The sequence below is a fragment of the Carettochelys insculpta genome, chromosome 16 (assembly GCF_033958435.1).
Source record: "Carettochelys insculpta isolate YL-2023 chromosome 16, ASM3395843v1, whole genome shotgun sequence".
Taxonomy (NCBI): Eukaryota; Metazoa; Chordata; order Testudines; family Carettochelyidae; genus Carettochelys; species Carettochelys insculpta.
In genome coordinates, this window is record NC_134152.1 from 16,372,471 (window position 1) to 16,394,930 (window position 22,460).

The 22,460-nt window shown below is 42.6% G+C and overlaps 1 protein-coding gene and 1 long non-coding RNA gene across 2 annotated transcripts in view; one reads left to right on the forward strand and one right to left on the reverse strand.

Moving 5' to 3' along the window:
• Window positions 1–22,460, reverse strand: part of MRTFB (myocardin related transcription factor B) — a 249,810-nt gene that overhangs the window by 147,216 nt on the left and 80,134 nt on the right. The window contains exon 2 of the mRNA XM_075011145.1: window positions 2,308–2,505. Coding sequence (XP_074867246.1) covers window positions 2,308–2,461 — 154 coding nt within the window. The 5' untranslated portion in view covers window positions 2,462–2,505. The remainder of the gene's footprint in view (window positions 1–2,307; window positions 2,506–22,460) is intronic.
• Window positions 1–22,460, forward strand: part of LOC142021886 (uncharacterized) — a 37,150-nt gene that overhangs the window by 4,162 nt on the left and 10,528 nt on the right. The gene's annotated exons all lie outside the window — the stretch shown is intronic.

Consider the following 22,460-nt stretch of genomic DNA (forward strand, 5'->3'; position numbering starts at 1 on the left):
AAAATAGGTGGGTCAAATTTCAAGAAGCTTTGTGGATACTTTATTCAAATTCATAATATCAAGGTTAAATATTCAAATTTATTAAATATCGAATTTATCTCGTACAGTAGCCTTTGTCTCAGGAAAGCAAATGCAGAGCTTGCACAGCTGAATGTTGGAATAATTTGATGTTATAGGAATTTTTCAAGACTTTTTGAAGAGCTTTCATTATAGATGGTACCAAGAAAGTGATGCAACTCTCAAGCTGTACTGCATAGGCTGCTTAAGATGTATAGTTATAAACCGGTTTTGCTGCAGGTAATTTATAAAAGGACTTCAGTACAAATTGAGTCCAAGATAGTACATAGTAACAATTAATGTCTCAAAAGTTACATGTTTCTTTCTGAAGCATAAGGGAATTTTTTTAAAGGCTCATCCATCCAAAAGTAATTTAAAGCCAAAGTTTTAGACTCTTGAAGCAAAAGAACAGAACTGCAGTTACATTAAAAATTTCATGAACTGTATCTTAACTAGTTGATACATGTTTAAAATCTTCATGCCTGTGAATGAGAAAGTTATGCACGCATTTATAACTGGGCAAGGAAAGAATTCTTCCCAGCTGTACATAAGTTAAGTTTGTTGCAGAAAAAGGAAATGGTGGAAGTTTCTCACACCTAACTTTTCCTCGACTAAACCTGTACCCTCCCTGTAATGTTACACAACCTTGGTCATGGCACACAATGTTGTGAGATGTATATAAGCATTACACACGTACATTCCCTCTATTTGGAAATTAAGGCTGTGTCTGCACTTGTATTCCTCTTTCAAAAGAAGTATGCAAATGAGGTAAATCAAAAATGCAAATGAGGTTCAGATTTGCATACCTGGCACCTCATTTGCATAGTCTTATTTTGAAATAGCTTCTTTGTAAAGAAGAAAACCAGTGTAGACACTGCTCTTTCGAAAGTAAACCCCATCTTTGAAAGAATCCTTCCCATAAAAAAAAGTGAAGAAGGATTCTTTGGAAGATGGGGTTTACTTTCGAAAAAGCAACATCTACACTGGTTTTCTTCTTTCGAAAGAAGCTATTTTGAAATAAGAACATGCAAATGAGGTGTCAGATATGCAAATTTGTGCCTCATTTGCATTTTTGATTTACCTCATTTGCATGCCTCTTTCAAAAGAGGAATGCAAGTGGAGAGACAGCCTAAAAGTTTTCTGAAAATGAAAAGCACTCCAACCAATGGTGGAATAAGGAATATATATCTCCAGACTTGCTCCCATCTTTCTAACATGGACAGTCTGACATGGTGCAAAGCTTGAAAGTTTGTCTCCCTGCCACAGACAGAAATTGGTTCAATAAAAGATATGTCACCCATCTTGCCTCTCTAATTATGTCATGTCTGTGTCTTCCTCCTGATGTGTACATGCATTAAATCTATTTTACAGCTGAAAAGATATAGCACTTTTCTCCTTATGTTCTTTTATACCATACTTCTGAATAATAAATGTCTTCCTTGGGCATCTTCCATGATTAAAATTTAATATTCTAATTTGGAAACTGAATATTCCAAATATTCACCAATATGTAATGAAAACCAAGACAAATTTGCCAAGTAGAAAAATTTGATGAGCCACATATTTTGAAGGTCCAATATGCTATAAAATTATTATGACTCCATTTCATAATAAAAACTAACACACATCTTGATTCAAACTTAACTTCCTGTGCTTACTGTAGGAGTCATAACACTTTTCTACTAAGCTACCATGCCAACATAAACAATGAGAAAAGATACTGGAAACGTTCCTAAAATTTAAACCTCATTTTCGCTATAAAAGTCATCATTAAACTAGTCTGTGAAATAATCCTTTTACTTTAAAACCTCAAGTTTAAATACCTCTATTTTTCAACAAAAATATTTTTTTGAAATAAAAAATATCTTCAGTTGTTTGGTAATGTAACTATGTTCCCGAAGAAAAAAAACACACGTACTTTCACTTTGTCTTTGCTGAGGATTACAGCTTTCATTCCTGTGAACAAGAGTCATATTTTATGTGCATTGCCCAACATTTTTCAAGATCGTGTGTTTAAAGTTAGGCACATATTTCTTGCCACAGTAAGTGGAGTTGTTCAAGAAATGTTTCATAACAAACAAAAATAACATTCAGACATTAGTATGGCTGTCAGACACATAAATGGAGACCAACAAGTATTTCACTTGACGAAAGTAAGCAATGAAAAACATTACCACCTCCACTTATAAAAATACATTTTTTTGCATGACAGAGCAGGGACACTCTGCCTCTAACCTGTTTTGTACTCACCACTCTTTCGTTCCTTGAGGGGAGGTAAGTACTGGCTGGGCTGCAATGAGAGTTCCTGAAATTCATGAGCAACTGCTTCACTATGAGGACTAGGAGCAAGATGTGTTAATGATCCTGTATCCTCCTCAGTGTCTGCTGTCCCTAAGTGGTCCATTGTGTTCAGGCAACTGGCCTCTTAATTACAGCACGTTGATTAATCTGGTAAGGGGGAAAAAAGGAGGGAAATATAAAGATATCATGTAACTATTTGCAAACATTCAATAATCAGAACAATTTAGTGCTCAAGATTTGATTAGGCTTCAAGTATTTCACCACAAAGAACAAATATGAAGAGTTCCCTCATAAAACCTTCTTGATATCAAATGATTTTTTTTTAAAAAGAAGTGAATACAGTAGCCCCTCAAGTTATACCAGGGTTGCATTCCCATACACCCTCATGTCAAATTTTATGTAAGTCCGGGGCAGCTTTCTTCCCCAGTGGAACACATGCTCTGCAACTGGGGAAACATCAGGAGCACCTGGAGCTCCTTTTGAAAGGTAAATCCTGGGGTTGGGGGGGGCAGCTGGGGAGGGTTAAGCCTAGTGGTAGGTTGGGGCCATGGGAGGGGGGAGGGGCTTTAAGCCTGGGGTGGGCTAGGGCTGCAGCGGGGGGCGGGGGGGGAAGGTGAGCCAGGGCCATGCAGCCCTGTGGGGGTTAAGCCAGGGCCGCGTGAAGGGTGGTGAACCAGAGTTGGCCAGGGTGGGGGTGAACTGGGGCCACACAGGCCTGGGGATTTGAGCCAGGGCCAGGGAGAGCAGGATTTTGAGTTGTACTTAACTCGCGTTTATGTGAATTAAGTGCAACTTGAAACTGTGCATTTTGAGGGATTACTGTAGTTTCTTAATACAGAACTCTAAAACAACAGTTCTCAATTTATTTTCCTTGGATTAATGGTTGCCTGTGGAACACTTGCTACTGGTCTAAGAAAGTCGTAGGGAAATATGTTGATTGTTGCTAAATTTAAAAAATAAACGAACATAGTATTATACACACATACACACACTCTTTTTCCTAACATTACCACATGAACAATTTCTGTAGTTGCTACAGGAATGTCTTGCAAGCAAATACAAGATGAGAGACAGTCCACACAACACTCCATATTGAAGTCATGGTCCACTTTTTGAAAGATGTTGGCAATCCCTAATCTAAGATATTGCTGCTTACCCACCACACATTTTGTGACTGTAAAGATTTACTACATTGTCAATTATGCTTTGACCTTTTGTAAAGGAGACCTTCAAAGGCTTTTTAAAAAGTTGTTTAAAGTCCTATATACACACACATTTTTCCTGATGCTGCTTTATGACATATAAAATGTAGACTTTCTTTCCCCCACTTCTTATTTGACTTGGAACATGTCTACATCAGCAACTTGGTTAACACAAATTACATAAGTTTATAGCCTAAGTTTTTATACTACTCAGGCCCATGCACACTTGTGTCAGAACAATATACACTCACAAGCAGCAAGTGTGTCAATTCAAAGGGCAATACACCACAGTTGGTATCCTAGGTATGCCATGTGCCACCATCTGGCATAATGCTTTTTGGGAAATTTTCACAGTGTGTTTTGGGATAGGAATGCCTTGGCATGTGATCTCCAGGACCCAGGCAGCATGTAACATTCTCCATTTTATAATGCTGTTCTATCCCGATCATTTTTCTGCCTTTTTAAAACAAATCTTACAAACCTGAACAGCATTTTTGGTATCTCTGAGTTAACCACGTGGCCTGCAAAGCTCTACACCCATGGCGTCCAACCAGTACTGAAGCAGTAGCCACTATAGTAACAACTGCTATAGCAAACTGGCCACATTATTTTGAAAATATATTTGTTGTTCAAGCCAACTATCCGCACTCAGTGGCTAAACAATCAGATGTGGCTAGCAGCTGGCATATGGGAGACCATCGCTCTATTCTATTTTCAGTGGGGTTTTTTATGCCAGTACAGAGGACTTGAACCTTTTTTCAGAGTGCCCTCCTGGGGGGGCCCATGGCTAGGGCTGCTGGCGGAGCTCTGTGCCCCAGCTGGCTTTCTGCTATGGGACCACAGGGTCCCCATTCTCTCGGTCAGGGGATGAGTACCAGAAACTCTATTTTTTTTTTTTAAACAAAAAAAATAGTTCTGACTATTTTCATAAAATTTGAAAACGCAGGATATACAATTCTCCTGTGTTTGCAGATGTGCTATAAGTTGTGTTACAATGAGAGACATGATGATTTCTTCAAGGACTGTTTTCAAAGGTACACAAAGAAAATAATTCAAGGTGGTTGTTGGTATGTATGGAACAGTTACAGACCCTAAAGCATTACTTCTTGACCAAGAAACTAACAGTAACGGGTGGGATTACATCACAATGCAGATTTAAACTAAGTAGTGTCTGGAAAACCTTAGTTGGCTCTGTGGGCTGAGCATGCCCTAGCTCCTCAGCACAGGGACACACCAATATATGAGCTGTATTGACAGTAGCCACTAACTTATTCAAATCATTTTAGAATTGGAAAATATGCAGTGGGGGACAGTGTTGTGCAAATGTGTGGGGCCATTAATCATTTGCTATGCAGGACTGTCATTCTCAGCAATATACTGGACATAGTGAATGGATTTGCAGCAATCGGGCTGCTAAAGTAGGGTCGAGCAATACACAGCATACATATCCCTGTTTTGACACCACTCCATCTTGCCACCAAGTACATCAACAGAAAGGACTATTTTTCTATGGCTATGCAAACGTTGGTGGATCACTTGGGATGTTCCATCAATCTATGTGGAATGGTCAGGAAGGTCCCTGATGCTCTTTCCTTTAAGGACACAGGACTGTTCAACAAGCTGCTATCAGGAAACGGATAATACTAAAAAACCAACAGAGATCCTGGGGAACTCTGCACACTCCTTGCTTCCCTGGCTTATGAAGCCATGTAGTGGCCACATTGACAATAGCAAGGAAAGATTCAACTACCAGAACTTACGAATTGTGTTGATTGTTGTACCGTTTGCTTCGACTACTGCTATGTACTCTGCAATATTTGTTTTGAACTAATAATAACTAGATGTTCCAAAACAGAACTTTACTGAGTGGGAAAAACAGCACAGAAAAACAAAAATTCAAACTAGGTAATACACGTTTTTAACATAAACTAACAGAGTAGAACTTTGAAATAGGAAAGAGGGTGAATATTTTTGATCATTTGTATGTACAGTTATAGTCCGTTGGGCTGTGGTCCCCATAGGTCAATGTATGAAAATTCATGATTTTACCCGCAGTCCTTTGCCATGGCGTGTTAGGAATTAGGATGAGACCTTTAAAGCCATGTTGTGAACTCGGGTGTGCAGGAAACAGCAATCATAGAGTTTTCCAGAGACTGCAAGGTGGAGAGTCTTGGATTTTTGGACCTATAGGTCAACCAGGGTGTGAAGCATTTGGGTTTGTTGCCCAAGAAGACCTGATGCATTACTATGTCCTGATGTATTCGCCCCTTCCTTTTTCTACTGGAATTCCTGGCTCTGTCTCCTGGTCTCATTCTACTTCTCCATGCTCCAGGTCATAGTGGGGATTAAAGCCCTTTGCTCATGGTCCAGTGCATCACTGGTGTGCAGGATTTCACAGAACACATCCTCCCTAGTCTTCTTCCAACCCCTACTCATCAGGGCGAGGCATTCTGCAGGTGTAGAAAGTGTGTACCTCTCCGGGAAGTCATGCAGAAGCTGCTGATAAAAACAGACAGATGCGTCATTGGATTTACAGGCACCAAGGAAAGGGAACAATAAGCTTCAAAACTTCCGTACCTTATTCCCTCCAACACTTTTAATACGAAATGCTTATTGATATCACAGCTTTGGAGCACAATGGCACAGCACTGCTCTCTAACCCCAGCCAGCATATGACCTGCCAGGAACTACAGGAAGAAAACTGATCTGTTGCATGAAGCTGTAACATTTAACTCCTCATTCAATGAGTATGTGTATCAAACAATGACATTTACTAATGGCACTGTTTTCCAGAGGTGATGGTGGTTTTCACTGATATCTTAGTCCCAAGGATCAAAAAGATACAGAGAATACAGCTACTACTGGCATCACAAAGCTGCCCAGGGTTGGTAGACTATTTGCTTGTTTACTGCAATAGTTCCAGCTGAACTCACTGCAGTGTGGCATGAAAAAAGTTTCCTTCTGTGGAATAAGAAGCCACCCACAGAAACTTTTGGGAAAGGATTGCAAAGTATCTCCATTAGAGTTTCATCAAGATATTTCAGAAGAACTAAATGGATGTCCTATGTATAAATAGTAAGTGTACCACATGCTCCCTGTCAACCAACACAATAGAACAATGAAAAGTAGGTGCCAACTCTGTTTATTCTACCTCTACTTGTATGAGTAAAGCAATGAAAAAATTATAACTTTGTCTTATTAACTTTAGAGTAGAGCTAGGCACCAATTTAAACATTGAAAGGGAAAATGCATGCACACGCTTAACCCGTTTCTTTCCCCTTTATCAGGCTCATCCAACTTTACATGATGGAAATGGCGGGACTTTGGTGAGTTTCAAATGAGTCCTGCCTCATGGCATGGTGGAAACTTTATGTGGTTTCTCTCTGCCACCTTCATCGTTCTTCATTGTTCTCTCCATCTTCCCAGACACATTCACAGTGGTGTACAGGATGCTGGTGAGGTATCCATCAAGTATGGCACACAACTCACTGTAAAAGTGGAAAGTCTGCAGCTCAGCAGCAGATTTATTCTTTGCCTGTCTGGCTTTGTGCTATGCCTGGCAAATTTCCTTCACTTCACAATGCATGGCTCTTATCCATGATATATCCTTTGCCTGCATCCCTTCTGCAGTCTATTCATAAATAATCACATTTCTACAACTGGTCCATAACGGTGCTTCCTCTCAGGCTCAGAAGATCCAATATATTCTACCTATTCCAGGCAGGAAAGCATCTAGTGTGTGGCACTGGCATGGCTGGTTGGGCATTTGCACACAACAAGGGAGAGCTCTTAGATGTGCTTACCAAGGTGGACAACCAAGGACAACGAATTTCAAAAACACACAGGTTTTTAAAGGGGGTGCATGGGCGTTTTTAGTCTCTGTGAACTTCACAGTGGAGTTGACAACTGTGACCAGAACGGTCACTGTCATATGAAATGGGGCACTGAGGGACAGCTACTGGAGGACTATTGGGGTCAACACAGGCATAGATGCCAACTTCCTCTGGGCTCGGGGCATGGCAGTGCTCAACCCCCTTCTCTGGACCAGGCCCTGCCCCTACCTGATCCATTCCCCCAAATCTCCTCCATTGCCCTGCCTCTGCTTGCCCCATCCCATAGCCCTTATTCTTCCAAGTCCCAACCCCCTACCTCTTTCCATCTCCTCCCTGTGGGTTGTCCTCTGCCCCTACATTCACGAATGTCAGGAGGCTTCAAAAGCATGCCTGCAAGCAGGAAAAGGGACACTTCATGGGGGCGAGCGTGCAGGCCAGGCACCCATTGAAGAGCCCCTGGGAGGGCTCAGGGCACCCAGTGTAGGACCACATCAGCCATGGCAGCAGAGGGCAACCTAGGTCACCCACCACACACAGGGGCATGCTCACGTCCCTGACCACATGCTCACACTGTAGGATGAAGGTCCCGGCTTCCATCCTACAGTACAGACAAGAGGTCTGAAACACACATTTCATGGGCTGGTCCCGTACTGCCCACACAGATCTCCATAGAGCTGCCCCAATACAGCACAATGGAGTGATAACGTATGCAGTTCACGCAGCAGTTGGGGCCCCAGTACAGGGCATGGATGACAATGTGCATTGTGTGGAGCATTCCAAAGCAGTGTGGGAAGCCGAGGCCCACAAACCCCACGACCACCTCATCCAGGACCCCAATGTGCACCAGCTTCCGGAGGAGCATGTGGTTGATGGCTTGGACGACCTGCAGGGAACGGAGAGCGGGTGGGCTCGTGGGTGTGACCGAGGGTGCCTCTGCTCCCTCCAGGGCCCCCTCCCCAGGCCCTGTCCCCATGCCCCCTCCCCGACCCCCTGCCCCCTCTCAGATCCCTCCCCCCAGCCTCCTACCCATCCCCTCTCCCCCTCAGGATGGCCTCTCTGGCAGAGGGCCTTTGTGGGGGTGGGGCATCCCGATTCCCCTGGGGCTGGACCTCCCCACCCCCTCACACCCTCGGTCCTCCTTACCCGATGGCCCCACTCCTGCATCCCCATTCTAGGCAGGGGCACAGAGTGTGCCTTACCTGGAAGACAGCGACTTCGATGGTCACCTTGCTCACCCTGAACTGCTGCCAATGTGGTGGTAGCTGCCTGGGGTGATGAACTTCCACAAGGTGATGGCCAAGTGCTTCTCCATGGAGAGGGTAGGCTGCATGCAGGTGTCCCGGCATCAGAGGACGTGGGCGAGCCAGGTGCAGAGCTTTGTGAAAGCGTCCCTCCTCATCCAGAAGCTCCGCAGCCAGTGTGCATTGTCCCCCTTGGTCAGGACCACCTGATCCCACCAGTTGGTGCTGGCAGGGTGGGTCCAGACCTGCTGGATAGGCCTGGGAGGCCTTGGCAGGGTGAGAGGTTGGGACCCCAGAGCAGAGTCTCCAACCCTGCACATGGTGGAGGACCACCACCAAGAAGTTAGCCAGCAGGCATAGCTGGGTGATCCTGGGGGGGGGGCGGTTCATGGCTGCTGTGGGTCCATGTCTCTTGCAAGTGAGGGTCAGAACCAGGCACAGGCTCAGCGTCAGTGTAAACAGCTCAGCAGGCCTCAGCAGCATGTGCACAGAGGGGGTATATGGGTGTGGCCCTTTAAGGTCTCACGTGGCTGGCACTCTCAGAAGCGCTTTCCAGCCATGAGACCTTGTCTGGGGCGTTTCCTGGCCTGTTCTTTCGGAAGAGAGAACACCACTGTGTGGACGTGCTCGTGTGAAGTGACAGGTAGCTCTTTCGGGCCACATTTTAGATGTAGACTGTCTTCTGGAGGATTGCTGTAGTGTAGAATATGAATTAGGAAATGAATCCTCAGTAATTCTGTCTTACGGAAAAAGCTATGGGCATGAAAAACTACAAAATTAACAATTTTATGGCAATTGCAGCAGCCACTCTTTGCACAACAGTCTACAAATGCTAAACTTTAATCTGGAAAATAAATTAGGAATCCAATCCAGCAGAAAACTAAGATCCAATCCAGAAAATAAAAAACACCTGGACAGATCACCATGGTTATGACAAGCTCCCATGAAGTCAAAGGGCACTACAAAAGTATAGTAGCCTGCCCTAGTTTTCTTTTTTGCCAAGAAGCAACAATACGCAAGCAAACAGAATGAAACAAATGTTGGTATTCATCACAACTGTATTCATGCTGTTTACCTCAATGACGCATAAATGCTAAGTTCTATTCAACTACTTGTGTCATTTTAATGAAATTTTAAATGTGTTATTTCACATATTTGCAGTAAAACTAAACATAATCAAATTTTAATTTGAAACAAATGTGCCAGTTTAACACTGGTGAAAAGCAACCCAGTGAATGAAGCTTTCCGTTTATCTCCACAGCAAGCTTTCTCATACATTCTGCCAGCATGTCTCAATCTTAATCATGTAAACTGATTCTTGTAATAAGGATTATAGCTTATCATAGAACAAAGGCAATTTTCCCCCTTTCAAAATCTTAAAGAAAACTGAAATCATTACAGTACTTCATATTTTGAGACTCACTCCTGAAGGAAAAAGGGGCAACAAAGAGATAATGGGGCATATGAGAACAATGAGGAAAGCAGGCTCATCAGGAAATTGCGGCTAATAAGGAAAACAGTGACAAAAGCTAATTTGGGGAGAGGAGAGCCAAAGGCGGGCAAGTGGAAAACTCTTGATCTAATGTGGATAAATGGAACCAAGTACCTACAAGAGCCTTCAGGGAAGAGACTGGGGACAGATATAGAATTTGACTGGCTGCATAGATGTCACTAATAGGAAACAAGGAGAATGGAGAACTCAGTGCACCCTCCTCCCCACACTGAGGACAGGTCTACATGGACCTTAAAGTTGATCATAGATATATAATTCCAGCTATGGCAATTGCGTAGCTGGAATCAACACATCTACGATCGACTTCTCTGGCCATCCTCACTAACGAAGGTCAATGGAAGAAACTCTCACGTCAATCTCTCTCACTCCTCGTCAATCTCCCTTATTCCTCCTGCTTGTTTGATTTCGTGCGTCCCCAGTAGGCACACAAAATCAAGCCCTGGAAAATCAACCTTGACTGTGTAGATCTCTAAGGTAGTGTAGATGTACCCTGAGTTTACAAGATACCACACCCACAAGATCAACTGCCCATCGTGGTTTATATTAACTGACAGAATTAGCAGAGGCATCTAGATCATCATGGAATGTGGAAACTATCACAAAAAGTCCTCTTGCCTCTGTTCCTCTCCCATATTAACTTACTTTTAAAAGACTGGCAGCTTTTATTTAGATTTATATCAAAACAAAAGATTTGCTGATAAATTTAATTTCAGAGTCTGCAGTGCTTCTATGTCAGATCTAACATTACATAAGGGAAGCTCCAAAAACAGCTATACTCTAACAAGTTTATGATTACTTTGACAGCTTGTTTTTCACAGTTAGATTCCCTTTGGCCATTCTCTCTACTCTTTTTTTTTCTTTTTTTTTTTTTGCGGGGGCAGGTGGAAGGGAGAGAATTACTTATGTAAGATCCTGACCAACTAACTTCATTTGAATTCGTCTCATAAATTGTTCTTAACGTGCTTTTACATTTAACAACTGTCAATTTTAAACAGGCGGAATGCTTTTTGATTAAGGCATAAGATTGTGAACTGGAAGTCTGGGCTTATACTCCCAATTCTATCTTGGGTGTTTCTACATGGACACAAATCATCGAAATAGCCATGCTAATGGCCATATTGAAGATTACTAATGAGGCGCTGAATTGAATATTCAGTGCCTCATTAGCATTAGCATGCTTCCAGCCATGGTGCTTTGAAAGCGCCACTTTGGAAAGCGCGCAGCTCGGCGTGGCTATCTGGGGGTCCTTTTCGAAAGGACCCCGCACCTTCCGAAATCCCCTTATCCTGATCACTGATCAGAATAAGGGGATTTCGGAAGGTGCGGGTCCTTTCGAAAAGGACCCCCAGGTAGCTGCGCTAAGCTGCGCACTTTCCAAAGCGGCACTTTCGAAGCGCCGCAGCCGGAAGCGTCCTAATGCTAATGAGGCGCTGAATATTCAATTTAGTGCCTCATTAGTAATCTTCGAAATGCGGCTATTTCAAAGATATGTGCCCATGTAGACACAGCCCTTGTGACAATCTGGACAATCCCTTCGTTTATTTGCACCTCACTTACCCATCCATAAAACAGGGTGTGCAATTTACTTCACCAGGGAATTATGAGCAACTCACTAGTGCTTGTAAAATGCTACCTAATTATTCTATATAGACCTTTATCTGAACATTTTTCCATCTCCCTATGACAGGTACTTCAGAAGTGCTAAATATTACTATTACTAAAATAGTTACACAAATAATAATTTAGTATTCCTTAAGTACTAAGATGTCATACTACTCTGGTAAGTTTCTAAAACAAACTATTCTTAGCCACCAAATCCATGAATTTGTAAAAACAAAGAAAAAAACAGAAAAACCAATCCTCACATGTAAAAATGTTATTTGACAATTTATTAATTTAATTTTCTTGGCAAAAATGTGGGGGTGGGGTGTGGATGGGAAAAAGCAGAGAATTAACACCAGCATCTTTGTTATAATTGAACTGTGGGGAGACGCAAAAATTCATGCTGTACTTTCATACCACAACTTGTAAAGAAACATACAAAGGGAGTTTTACTTTTATGGACGAAAATTTCCTAGTGAAAGAAAATAACATGTCAGATATATGTAGGTTCCACCACCTTCGAAAGATTAAGTGGAGCTCTACTCCTTCTTACGTTAGTACATTTTTCCCACAAAAATGTTTAAAAACTCAGGAGCATTTCAAATTATATCTGTCACAGCCCATGTCTAAACTGCAGTGTTCTTTTGAAAGATGGTCTTCTGGAAGATGTTGTCCAGAAAATCTTCTTTCAAGAGATTGCGTCCAAACACAAAAAAAGCAGACTGAAATATCGATCCACTCTTTCAATAAAGAGTGTCCACACAGCCCCCATTCTTTCAAAAGAATGGGCCAGGGATTGAAAAATCAAGTGCCACAAGGACTGCTCTTTTGAAATAAGGTCCCGTGGAGTATCTACACATGCTTTCTTACAAAAGAAGCTTCCAAAAGGAGGAACTCTTCCTGATGTGGGAGCAGAAGAGGGCTTCCAGAAGAAGAGCCTCATTCTATTTCAGATTGAAAGAGCACATTTTCTGCGTAGATGCACCCCATGTTCTTTCAAAAAAGGGCCTGGTTTTCCGAAAGACCTTGCTAGTACAGACGTAGGCACAGGGTGGCATTGGCCCTTTAAGAAAGAAGTGGGTCTGTCCCACGAAAGCTCACCTAATAAACTATTTTGCTAGTCTTTAAAGTGTTACTTGACTGCTTTTTCTTCCAAAGAGAGCTACTCCATGTAGAACCTCTATAGTCCGGCACTCTCTGGTCCAGAAACATCTGTGGTCTGGCATGATTTTAGTTGGTCACATTGCTGATAAGTGGATATCAGGCTATGTTTCCTGCAGTCCTATAAATTTTGTTGAGAGCCATGAGTTTTGGCTCTCTGTGTTCCGTGCTGTTATTTAGCTCTAATTTAACTCTAAACATTTTCTAAACATGCCTCTAAAGCAGTGGAAGTATTGGTAATGCTGATAGTTACCATATTGGCCTCCCAAAGTTCAGCGAATTCTCTTGGCACTGCTCAGGTCCCAAGGATGCCAGATTAGAGACGTTTAACCTGTATAGACATTTCTGGAAGGAATCCACAGATGGTTTCTGAGGGAAGGCTGAAGGCAGGTGAGAAGCCAGAGGGGTTTAAGAGATGACTTCCCTAAGCCAGAGAGCCAGGGACAGAGGACTTAAGATAAGAGAACAATGAGATGTCTCCTGATGTCTGAACTGGCGAGCCAAAGCCATGGATTGGAGAGCGCCAAAGTATGTGAAGAAACAGAAGGCTTATCCACCAGCTGCATGCTGGAGAACTGGATCTACAGAAACAGTAAGTGGGCCTGAGGAATGCATTTCTCCCTTGCCAAGGATGATTTCCCAGTAGAGAGCTATGACGGCTCCTGTTGAGAAGAATGGGGTTACACACCAGTTGCCAGGTTGAGGTCCTGGCAGCAGGGTAGAAAAGGATTCATAAGGTGGAAGATGCCACAGTGTGTTTTGTTCTTTGTAAATGGATTGTGGCTTATGCAATTTTAAAGACTATACACACTATAGTGATAAATGGATTATTTTGGAGATTTTATGGACTATTTGCACGATATTTTTATAATAAACTGGCACCAAGGAGGATATTATTGAGTTCACAGAGAATGTTGTGGAGTCCTTGGAGTATTTGAGCAGGGGAACTGAGACAGGCGCATCAGTCATTCTGTGATCTGCCACCAGAAGGCACTCCAAGCAGAGCTGCCCAAAGAAAACAAAATGAACTCCATCTTCAAATTGCTCAACAATCCAAGCTAAAGGAAAGTCAAAAAGGGTTAAACATACAGGCTGTGTCCACACTTAGTAAAAACTTGAAAATGGCCATGTTAATGGACAAATCGAAGAATGCTAATGAGGCACTGAAATGCATATTCAGCGCCTCATTAGCATGCCAGCAGCTGAAGCACTTCAAAAGTGCCGTGATTTGCTCCCGTACAGCTCATCTACACTGGGGTCTTTTTCGAAAGGACTCCACCAACACTGAAATCCTCTTCTTCCTATGAGTTTGTGGGAATAAGGGGATTTCGATGTGAGTGGGGTCCTTTTGAAAAGGACCCTGGTGTAGATGAGCTGTGCAAGAGCAAACCGCGGCACTTCACCGGCATGCTAACGAGGCGCTGAATATGCATTTTGGTGCCTCATTAGTATTCTTCGATTTGGCCATTAGCATGGCCATCTGGAAGTTTTTACTAAGTGTAGATGTAGCCACAGTTTCATACTCAAAACTATGTGGAAATGGACTATTTTTCTAATTCAGCGAGTCCATGCTCATATTCTTGACTCTTTAAGGGTGCTTTATTTTTTACATGTACATTTATACTAATATATTTTATTTTACCCTGAATGGCTCTGTTATAAAAAAATGAAATATAACTCATTCTACAATACGTATCTAACAATAATGGGGCACCAAGTAATTAATATTAAAATCTTAGAAAGAGAAGTTACTCATTTTGTGCATTAACGATGGTTGAGATGTGTGTCCCTGTGTGTGCTCTACGGTAGGTGTTGGGCTCGCCCAGCTCCACATCACAGAGATTTTTCAAATGGCACTCAGTGGGGCTGCGCATGTGCGATCCCAGCACGTCATTTGCACCACTAGGGATCACACATGCAGGCCCGCTTTCTCCTCAGTTACTTTATTGATGCCCTAACTATGTATACTGCACTGAGTACAAGGGAGAAGGGCAGGACATGGAGCACCCATGGGGATACACATCTCGAAGAACCATCATTACTGCATGAAGTGAGTAACTTCTCTTTCTTCTTCAAGTGCTGTCCCTGAGGGTGTTCCAGGGTAGGTGACTGAAGAGCAATGTCCCCTAATTAGATGGTGGGTTTTGATTCAGTGCAACTACTGAAGACAGTACTGCTTAAGCTACTGCTATATCTGTCTGCACGAGACTGTAATGCACAGTGTGCCATGAATGTGTGGTTAGAGCACCACATGGCTGCACAACATATATCCTGTAACAGCACTCCCTTTAGAAAGACTGTCGATGTTGCTACTGATCTCATAGAATGTGCTCTCAGAGTTACCAGAAGGGGTTTATTTCAAATAGAATAGCATTGCACTTTGCATGCAGATATAAATCTTGATATACATGGGGATGACAGAGACAATCCCTCTAATCCTTCGGTGATGGATAAGAATAATTTTTGCGATTTTCTAAATGATCTTCTCCTGTCTATATAAATGGATATGGCCCTTTTGACATCTAGTGTGTGCAATTCGGCTTCCTTGTGGGAAGCGAGAAGCTTAGGATAAAAGTTAGAAAGGACTACAGGCTCACTGATGTGGAATTGAGAGCACACTTTTGGTAGAAAGGCGGGATGGGGTCGTAGGGACCACTGTGTTTGTGGAAAATTGTGTATGGTGGAGAGTCAGTCAAAGCAGCTATCTCGCTTACTCTTCAAGCTGATGTTATTGCCACTAGAAACAAGGTTTTCAACATTAGCACAGCTAATGCACATGTGGCCATTGACTCAAATGGTGGTCCCATTAAGGTATGAAGGACCAGTTCCAAATCCCAAGCCGGAGGTATAGGTTTGCATGGAGGCATAATATTTTGTAGACCTTTCCAGAATCTCTCTACAATTGGATGGGTAAATACCAAGAAACCTCCTACCATTCAATGAAAGCCTGTAATTGCTGATAGGTGGATTCAGAGTAAAGCCAGTGATAGGTAAGTATCTTTCAGGTAACAAATGTAGTTGATGATCATGTGCGACAGGGCTTTTGTGGGTTGTACACCACTTTCAGAACACCAGAACAAGAAGCAGTTCCACTTGTAGAGGTAAGTTTTACATGTTGTTTCTCATCTGCTTTGTAACAGCACATCTCTCGTTTGCTGGGAGTAGGGTGGGCGTCTTCTGGAAGCCGCACAGAAGAGACCAGACCATCCCATGTAGGATAAGCTGTCTGGGGTTAAGCATGGTACCCCATTCTGAAAGAGTAGTTCCAGACCGCTGGGAAGCAGGTAAGGAGGATGAGGAGACAGATCAGAAGAAAGGGAACCAGATTTACCTGGTCCATGCAGGAGCTATGAGGGTGATCTGTGCTCCATCTGTCTGGGTTTTCCTCAGGACTCTAGTGATCAGAGGAATGCGTGGGAAGGCACATAGGAGGTGAGTGCTCCAAGAGAGGAGAAAGGCATCCCCCAGAAACTTGTGTCCCTTGCCTGTTCTTGAACAATACCAAGTGCTCTTGGAGTTCTCCAGTGTTGCGAAGAGATCTACAGCTGGGTGACCCCACATCTGAAAAACGTGTTGGGTCACTTTGTGGTGGAGCTTCCATTCCTGTTCTAGGGAGAAATGGTGACTGAGGGAGTCTGCAAGTGTATTGTTCATGCCTGGCAGTATGATGCTCGGAGGACGATGTTGTGCGCAATACATTAGTTTCATAATTTTATGGCCTCTGAACAAAGCAATTGTGACTGGTCTCCTTCCTAATGATTGATATAAAACATTGTTGTGGTATTGTCTGTAAGGATTCAGATGGTCGTGTCTTGGATGTGTGAGAGAAAGTGCTTGCAAGCATTGAAGACAGCCCATAGCTCGAGAAGACTGATGTGTAGTCTTTTCATCCTTGGTCCATCAACCTTGAACATGATACTGCTGGCAATGCAATCCCCAACCAAGCAGCAATGCATCTGTTGTAATTTGGTGAGCTGACTGAGAGCGGTGAAATGAGACCCCTACCAAAATGTTTCATTCTTGGGTCCATCGGTGCAGAGGCTTGGTTACCTTCCTAGGTACTGTCACCTGTTTATGTACGTGATGTCTGGGGTGGGTATATACTGATGCTAGCCAATGCTGACAGCAGTGAAAACGTAGCCAAGCATTTGGGACAACATAAGTAGAGGCTGCCATGTAGCCAAGGAGGCAAACGCATATAACAACAGGAACCACAGGGCTGACAGCAAGTTGTGAGATAAGGTTTTTTATAGCCTCACAGCATTGCGTGGGGTCGAGCTCCTATGAAGTCGATATGTATGGTAGGTTCCAGGGTTGACCTGGCAATGTTGATGAGGAAATATAGAGATTGTAGGAGCTGTCTCATGGATTGTATCATGGCTTTTACGGAGTCTTGTGAAAGGCCTCGACAGAGACAATCGTCAAGATATGGAAATATGGTGATACCTTCCCATCTGAGGTGCACAGGTGCTGGTGCCAGAATCTTGGTGAATACCCTGGGGGCAGTTGAGAGCCCAAAGAGGAGGACTCCGTATTGGTAATGTTGTGATCCAAGAGCAAAGTGCAAGAAACGTCTGTGAGCAGGGTAAATGGTGATGTGGAATTCTGTGAGCATCTTGAAGGTTGAGGGCTGAGAACCAGTCCCCATCATCCAGTGCAGGAATTACAGATGACAGTGTAGTCATTCTGAAATGCTGCCTGCAAATACATTTGTTCAGCCACTGTAGCTCTAGGATGGGTCTCCAACTCCCTGTTTTCTTCTCTGTTAGGAAGTAGTTTGAATAAAATCCTTACCCTTGATGTTGTTTTGGAACTTGTTCTATCGCTCCAATTTGTAAGGGGTGCTGTGCTGTACCTAGAGATGCACTAAGGTCCCGTGGAAATGATCCCTGAAAAGGGAAGGGTGAGTGGGGAGATGCTGGAGGGATAGACATTATCACTCAGGGATATACTAAAACCCATCTGTCCATGATTATTGGCATCCATTGGTAGTAAAAGGGTGGTGCACTGGAGGATGTGGGAGGTTCGACGAGCCCTTCACCAAATTTTCTAGCCTACTGCTTGGAGGCAGATTGGTGCAGTTGAACAATTATTTGGGGCTCTATGCCTCTGATTTCATGGTCTATTTGTGTTGTATTGATATAGCCTGTAAGACTGTCTAGGGAAATATTGGTCTTTAAATCTGTGATATGCAGTGTATCTCCTTTCGTGGAATGGAGGAGTGAAATCCCAAAGGGCGCAAAATTGTGAATGTATCTTTGCTGGAGTGCAAAATCTCAGCAGTATTCGTGGCAAAAAGTCTGATTTTATCAAATGGTAAATCCTCCACCTTTGCCTGGAGGCCTTTTTGAATGCCTGCTGCTTGCAGCCATGATGTTCTTCTGTGGACTATGGCAGTAGCTATAGATCTGGATGCCACATTGGCCACATCTAATGCCATTTGCAAGGCTGTTTTAGATGTTGTATAACCTTCTTGAACTGTGGATTTTAGGATAGGTCTTTTATCCGCAGGGAGAAAACTGAATCAGATGAGTGAGTTTTGAATAGTTATCGAAATCAGGATTAGCTAGGAGTGCCATGTAGTTGGCTCTACATAATTGGAGTGTGGAAGAAGAGTATAGCTCTTTTCCAAATAAGTCTGAATGCTTGTGCTCCTTAATCGGGGAGATTGTTTTTATACTGTTGTGGTTTTGCCCTTTGGATGGCTGCATCTACCATAAGAGAATTGGACTGCAGATTTTGAAATAAAAGGGATGAAATACTTTGCGGGGATGAAATACTTTCAATTGGCCAACCCAATTTGTAGGCGTAGTCATGGCTGGATTCTGTCAGACTTCACCTGCTGCCTCCATTATAGCTTTGTCAAGTGGTAAAGCCACTCTAGCAAAAGCAAATAGTTTTAGATTTTTTAAAAGTTTGTATTGCTTCTCTGGCATTTTTGATAGCATGATCTCTTGGCTACTAGATATCCTCTTAAAGAGTTCTTGAAATTGTTTTAGGTCTTCAGGAGAAGGATGTTCTAGGAAGTTGGTTGCTTTGGATTGAGAGACTGAAGATTTAACCATGGGCAAATCTAGAGGTGGCTACATCTCAAGATCATCTGAAATGTAGTCTAAGCAGGGCAGTCCTGTGGTCCATTCAGGGATCTGACCCCATCCTAGGCGCTGGCTTGTATTCACCCAACTTGGAATGGACACAAGCAATCACTTGAAGAAGAAGAAGAAGAAGAAAAGACAGTTACCTGTTCTGTAACTGGTGTTCTTCGAGATGTGTTGCTCATGTTCATTCCAAAACCCTCTCGCCTTCCCCACTGTCAGAGTAGCTGTCAAGAAGGAACTGAGTGGGCCAGGGGGAGGAAGGGGTCGGGAGGTGCATATACTGGTCGCCATATCGGCACCACTCCAGGGGGTGCCACATCGACCCTATGGCTACTGGCTAAGGCAAAAAGTTTCCAGCGAGTGAGTGCGTGCCTGCATGCACCCAACTTGAAATGGACATGAGCAACACATTTCGAAAAAAACAGTTACAGGAAATGGACCTCTCATGTGGAATGGTCAAGGCTGAGACTGATGGTGGGGTGCAAGTTGTTGAAATCCTTGTTAAATTCTTCAAGGGTCTCTCTACCATGGGTCCAAATGATAAAGACATCATTGATGTGGCATAAGTAAAAGGAAGAGTAATAGGGGATAGGAGCTGAGGAAACGCTGTTCTAAGTCAGTCATAAAAATGTTATCATACTGTGGGGCCATGCAGGTGCCCATAGCAGTGCCGCTGATCTGGAGGCATAAATTGTCCCCAAACTGGAAACAGTTGTGGGTGAGGACAAAGTTACATAGGTCGGCCACCAGATGTGTCATGGTAATATCTGTGATAGTGTTCCTGATGGCTTGTAGTTCATCTTCATGTGCAATATTGGTGCAAAGACCTTCAACATCATGGTGGCAAGGATGGTATTTTCAGGAAGATTTTGTATATTCCATAATTTCCTCAGGAAGTCAGTGGTATCTTGGAGATAGCTGGGAGAGCTGATAGCATAGGGTTTGAGGAGGGAGTCCACCTAGCAGGACAATCCTGTAGTAAGGGTACCAATACCTGAACTGATAGGGTACCCAGGGTTTCCAGGTTTATGGATTTTGGGTAGCAAATAGCATAATCCTGGTCAGGGCTCCGAAAAAGCATCTGTGTGAATTTGGTTCAAGGTAAAGACAGGGAGTTTCTTAAGAGATGGTGTAGTTTCTTTTGGTATTCCTCTGTAGGATCAAAGGAACGATGTCTGTAACACGTGGTGCTGAAGAATTGTATAGCCACCTCCTTTTCATAGTCTGACTTATTCATGATGCCTACAGCATCCCTTTTGTCCCCTAGTTTGATTATAACATTAAGAGTTGTTTTTGAGCATTGGACAGCATTGTGTTCAACAAGGCTGAGATTATGTGTCACCTGATGTTTGCACACAATGTCAACCTGTGCACAGTTGCTGAAGCATTGAATATAGATGTCCAGGTTGTTATTACAACTGTCAGGGGGAGCCACATAGAATTCTTCTTTTAGTGTTGGTAGGGGAGGCGGGGGGAACTAGCAGGTCAGCCTAATGTTCACTGGTGTATTGGAAGTATGACCTCAGGTGTTCCATTGACTGCAACTACAATAATAGTTTACAAAGAGACAGGCTCCCTCTCTTTTTCTTAAGGTCTAATGGGAAAGTGACAAGTTAAGAACCAAAATCCACATTTGGAAGATTCTCTCCACTCTTGCAAAATCACAGCTGGGTTTGCCCACCATGAATGATCATCATTAGCAAAGTAGTTATCCACAGCCCTGGGCTACAAAGAAAGTATCCACAAGTCTTACCATTACAATCACTATGCCTTATTTACCTCTGAAAGTTGCTAGAAAAAAATCTAATGTTTAAATTGCAGTTAACTGTCTTGTGCCACATTTCTGATCAACATAATCAGGAAAGAAAGAAGGGAAGATAAATGGCAGATGATGGTTAAAAGGCAGGAGCAATAGAGGGAAGAGGCACTTAAATCACTTAATTCTGGTAAAATTGAGAGCCTCTGTTCCACAGAAAAAGTCCCAGAGCTAGAAAAGCAGAAAGATAATATAACATCATGACTTGTAGCATGGCTAGAGAAAAGGAAAATCTTGCACAGCACCTGTCTTCAATTTTGTTTGGCACAACTCAGTAGGTGGTCTTAATATTTTGAGGACACTAGTACAAAAATTCACTCAGGATAAAGAGAAATTCACACAAGAAAGAAGAAAAAAGGGGCAACCTGAGAAAGCAAAACAATACAGAAAAAAATAAATGAATAAGGAAGGAAAATGCTGAAGAGAAACAGATATTCAATTAAGCGGCACAAATTAAGAACTGAGCTACCAAACTCTGCATTAAAAATTCTAATCAGTATATTAATCTAAAGACAGGAGTGAATAATATTAAGCATAAAATCACAGGACAATATCCACCTAGGTATACAGTAACGTAATTATTTGCTAAAATAAACACTTTTACAGTATTTCACTTAGTATCCATAACTCCTTTGTTTGGAATTAATACACTTAACCAAATGTACAATGAAATTCTACATCATAAAATGTCTTTTGCCTTCAGATTTGATACTATTCCTCTGAAACAAGGTTTCTGCCTCCCACCTCCTACAGTGCACGACAGTATTATGTAAGATATTACATTATTATTTATTACTCATTATCTGTAATCTAATTCATTTTTAAATAGTACAGTACTAAACTTCTGAATTATGAGATTAAAGCTTCAAAAGTATTTTCTGGCCTCAAATTCAGTCCTATTAACAGCAAACTTGGATAATTTTTAAGTACCTCACTGGTGCTATACATTAGAACTGAGTTGGTTCCATTCTTCAGTTATGCTTTCTCACAACTAATACTTTCACACTGAAGTCTGATAAACCAGTGCACAGAAGTTAGACTGGTACAGATTCTCTCATTGTGGTATACAGGCACAGCAATTTCCTCAGCATGTGCTATAAACCATGACAATCCCCTCTCTCTTCCTGATGTAAGTAACAAACTGCTACAAGCTGAAAGAGAGTTTCATCTATCTGGGAAATTTATTCCTCAGTAAAAATGTAGTCCTATGATTTTTACTGCATGTTTTCATTTCTAGGTAAGCAGTACAAGAATGACAGAGAAATCGTTCTAATTTCTGTTATTCATTAGAACACTAACCTCATATTTACACTTACACTAGGACTTAAACATCTGTAAAAAGTCTTTGGAAAACATCTGTATTATCTCACCTGCATGTTATTTAGAGTCCATATTTTTAAGGGGGAAAAGGATAAACCCTTTGAAAAACCATAAGCATGGGCAGCCCATATCGTAGGCTGGGGGATGATGTGCCTCCCCAGACAGCTTCGCATGAGCCCACTCATGCTCTGCCCCTACGTCCCTTTCAGCTGTTCCCTCCACCATTCCTGCTACTCCCTAGCTCGAGCAGGCTGAAGTGGCTGTCATGCTGCTGGGACTCAGGATCACTGGCACTGGGCCATGATGCCTACTTGGC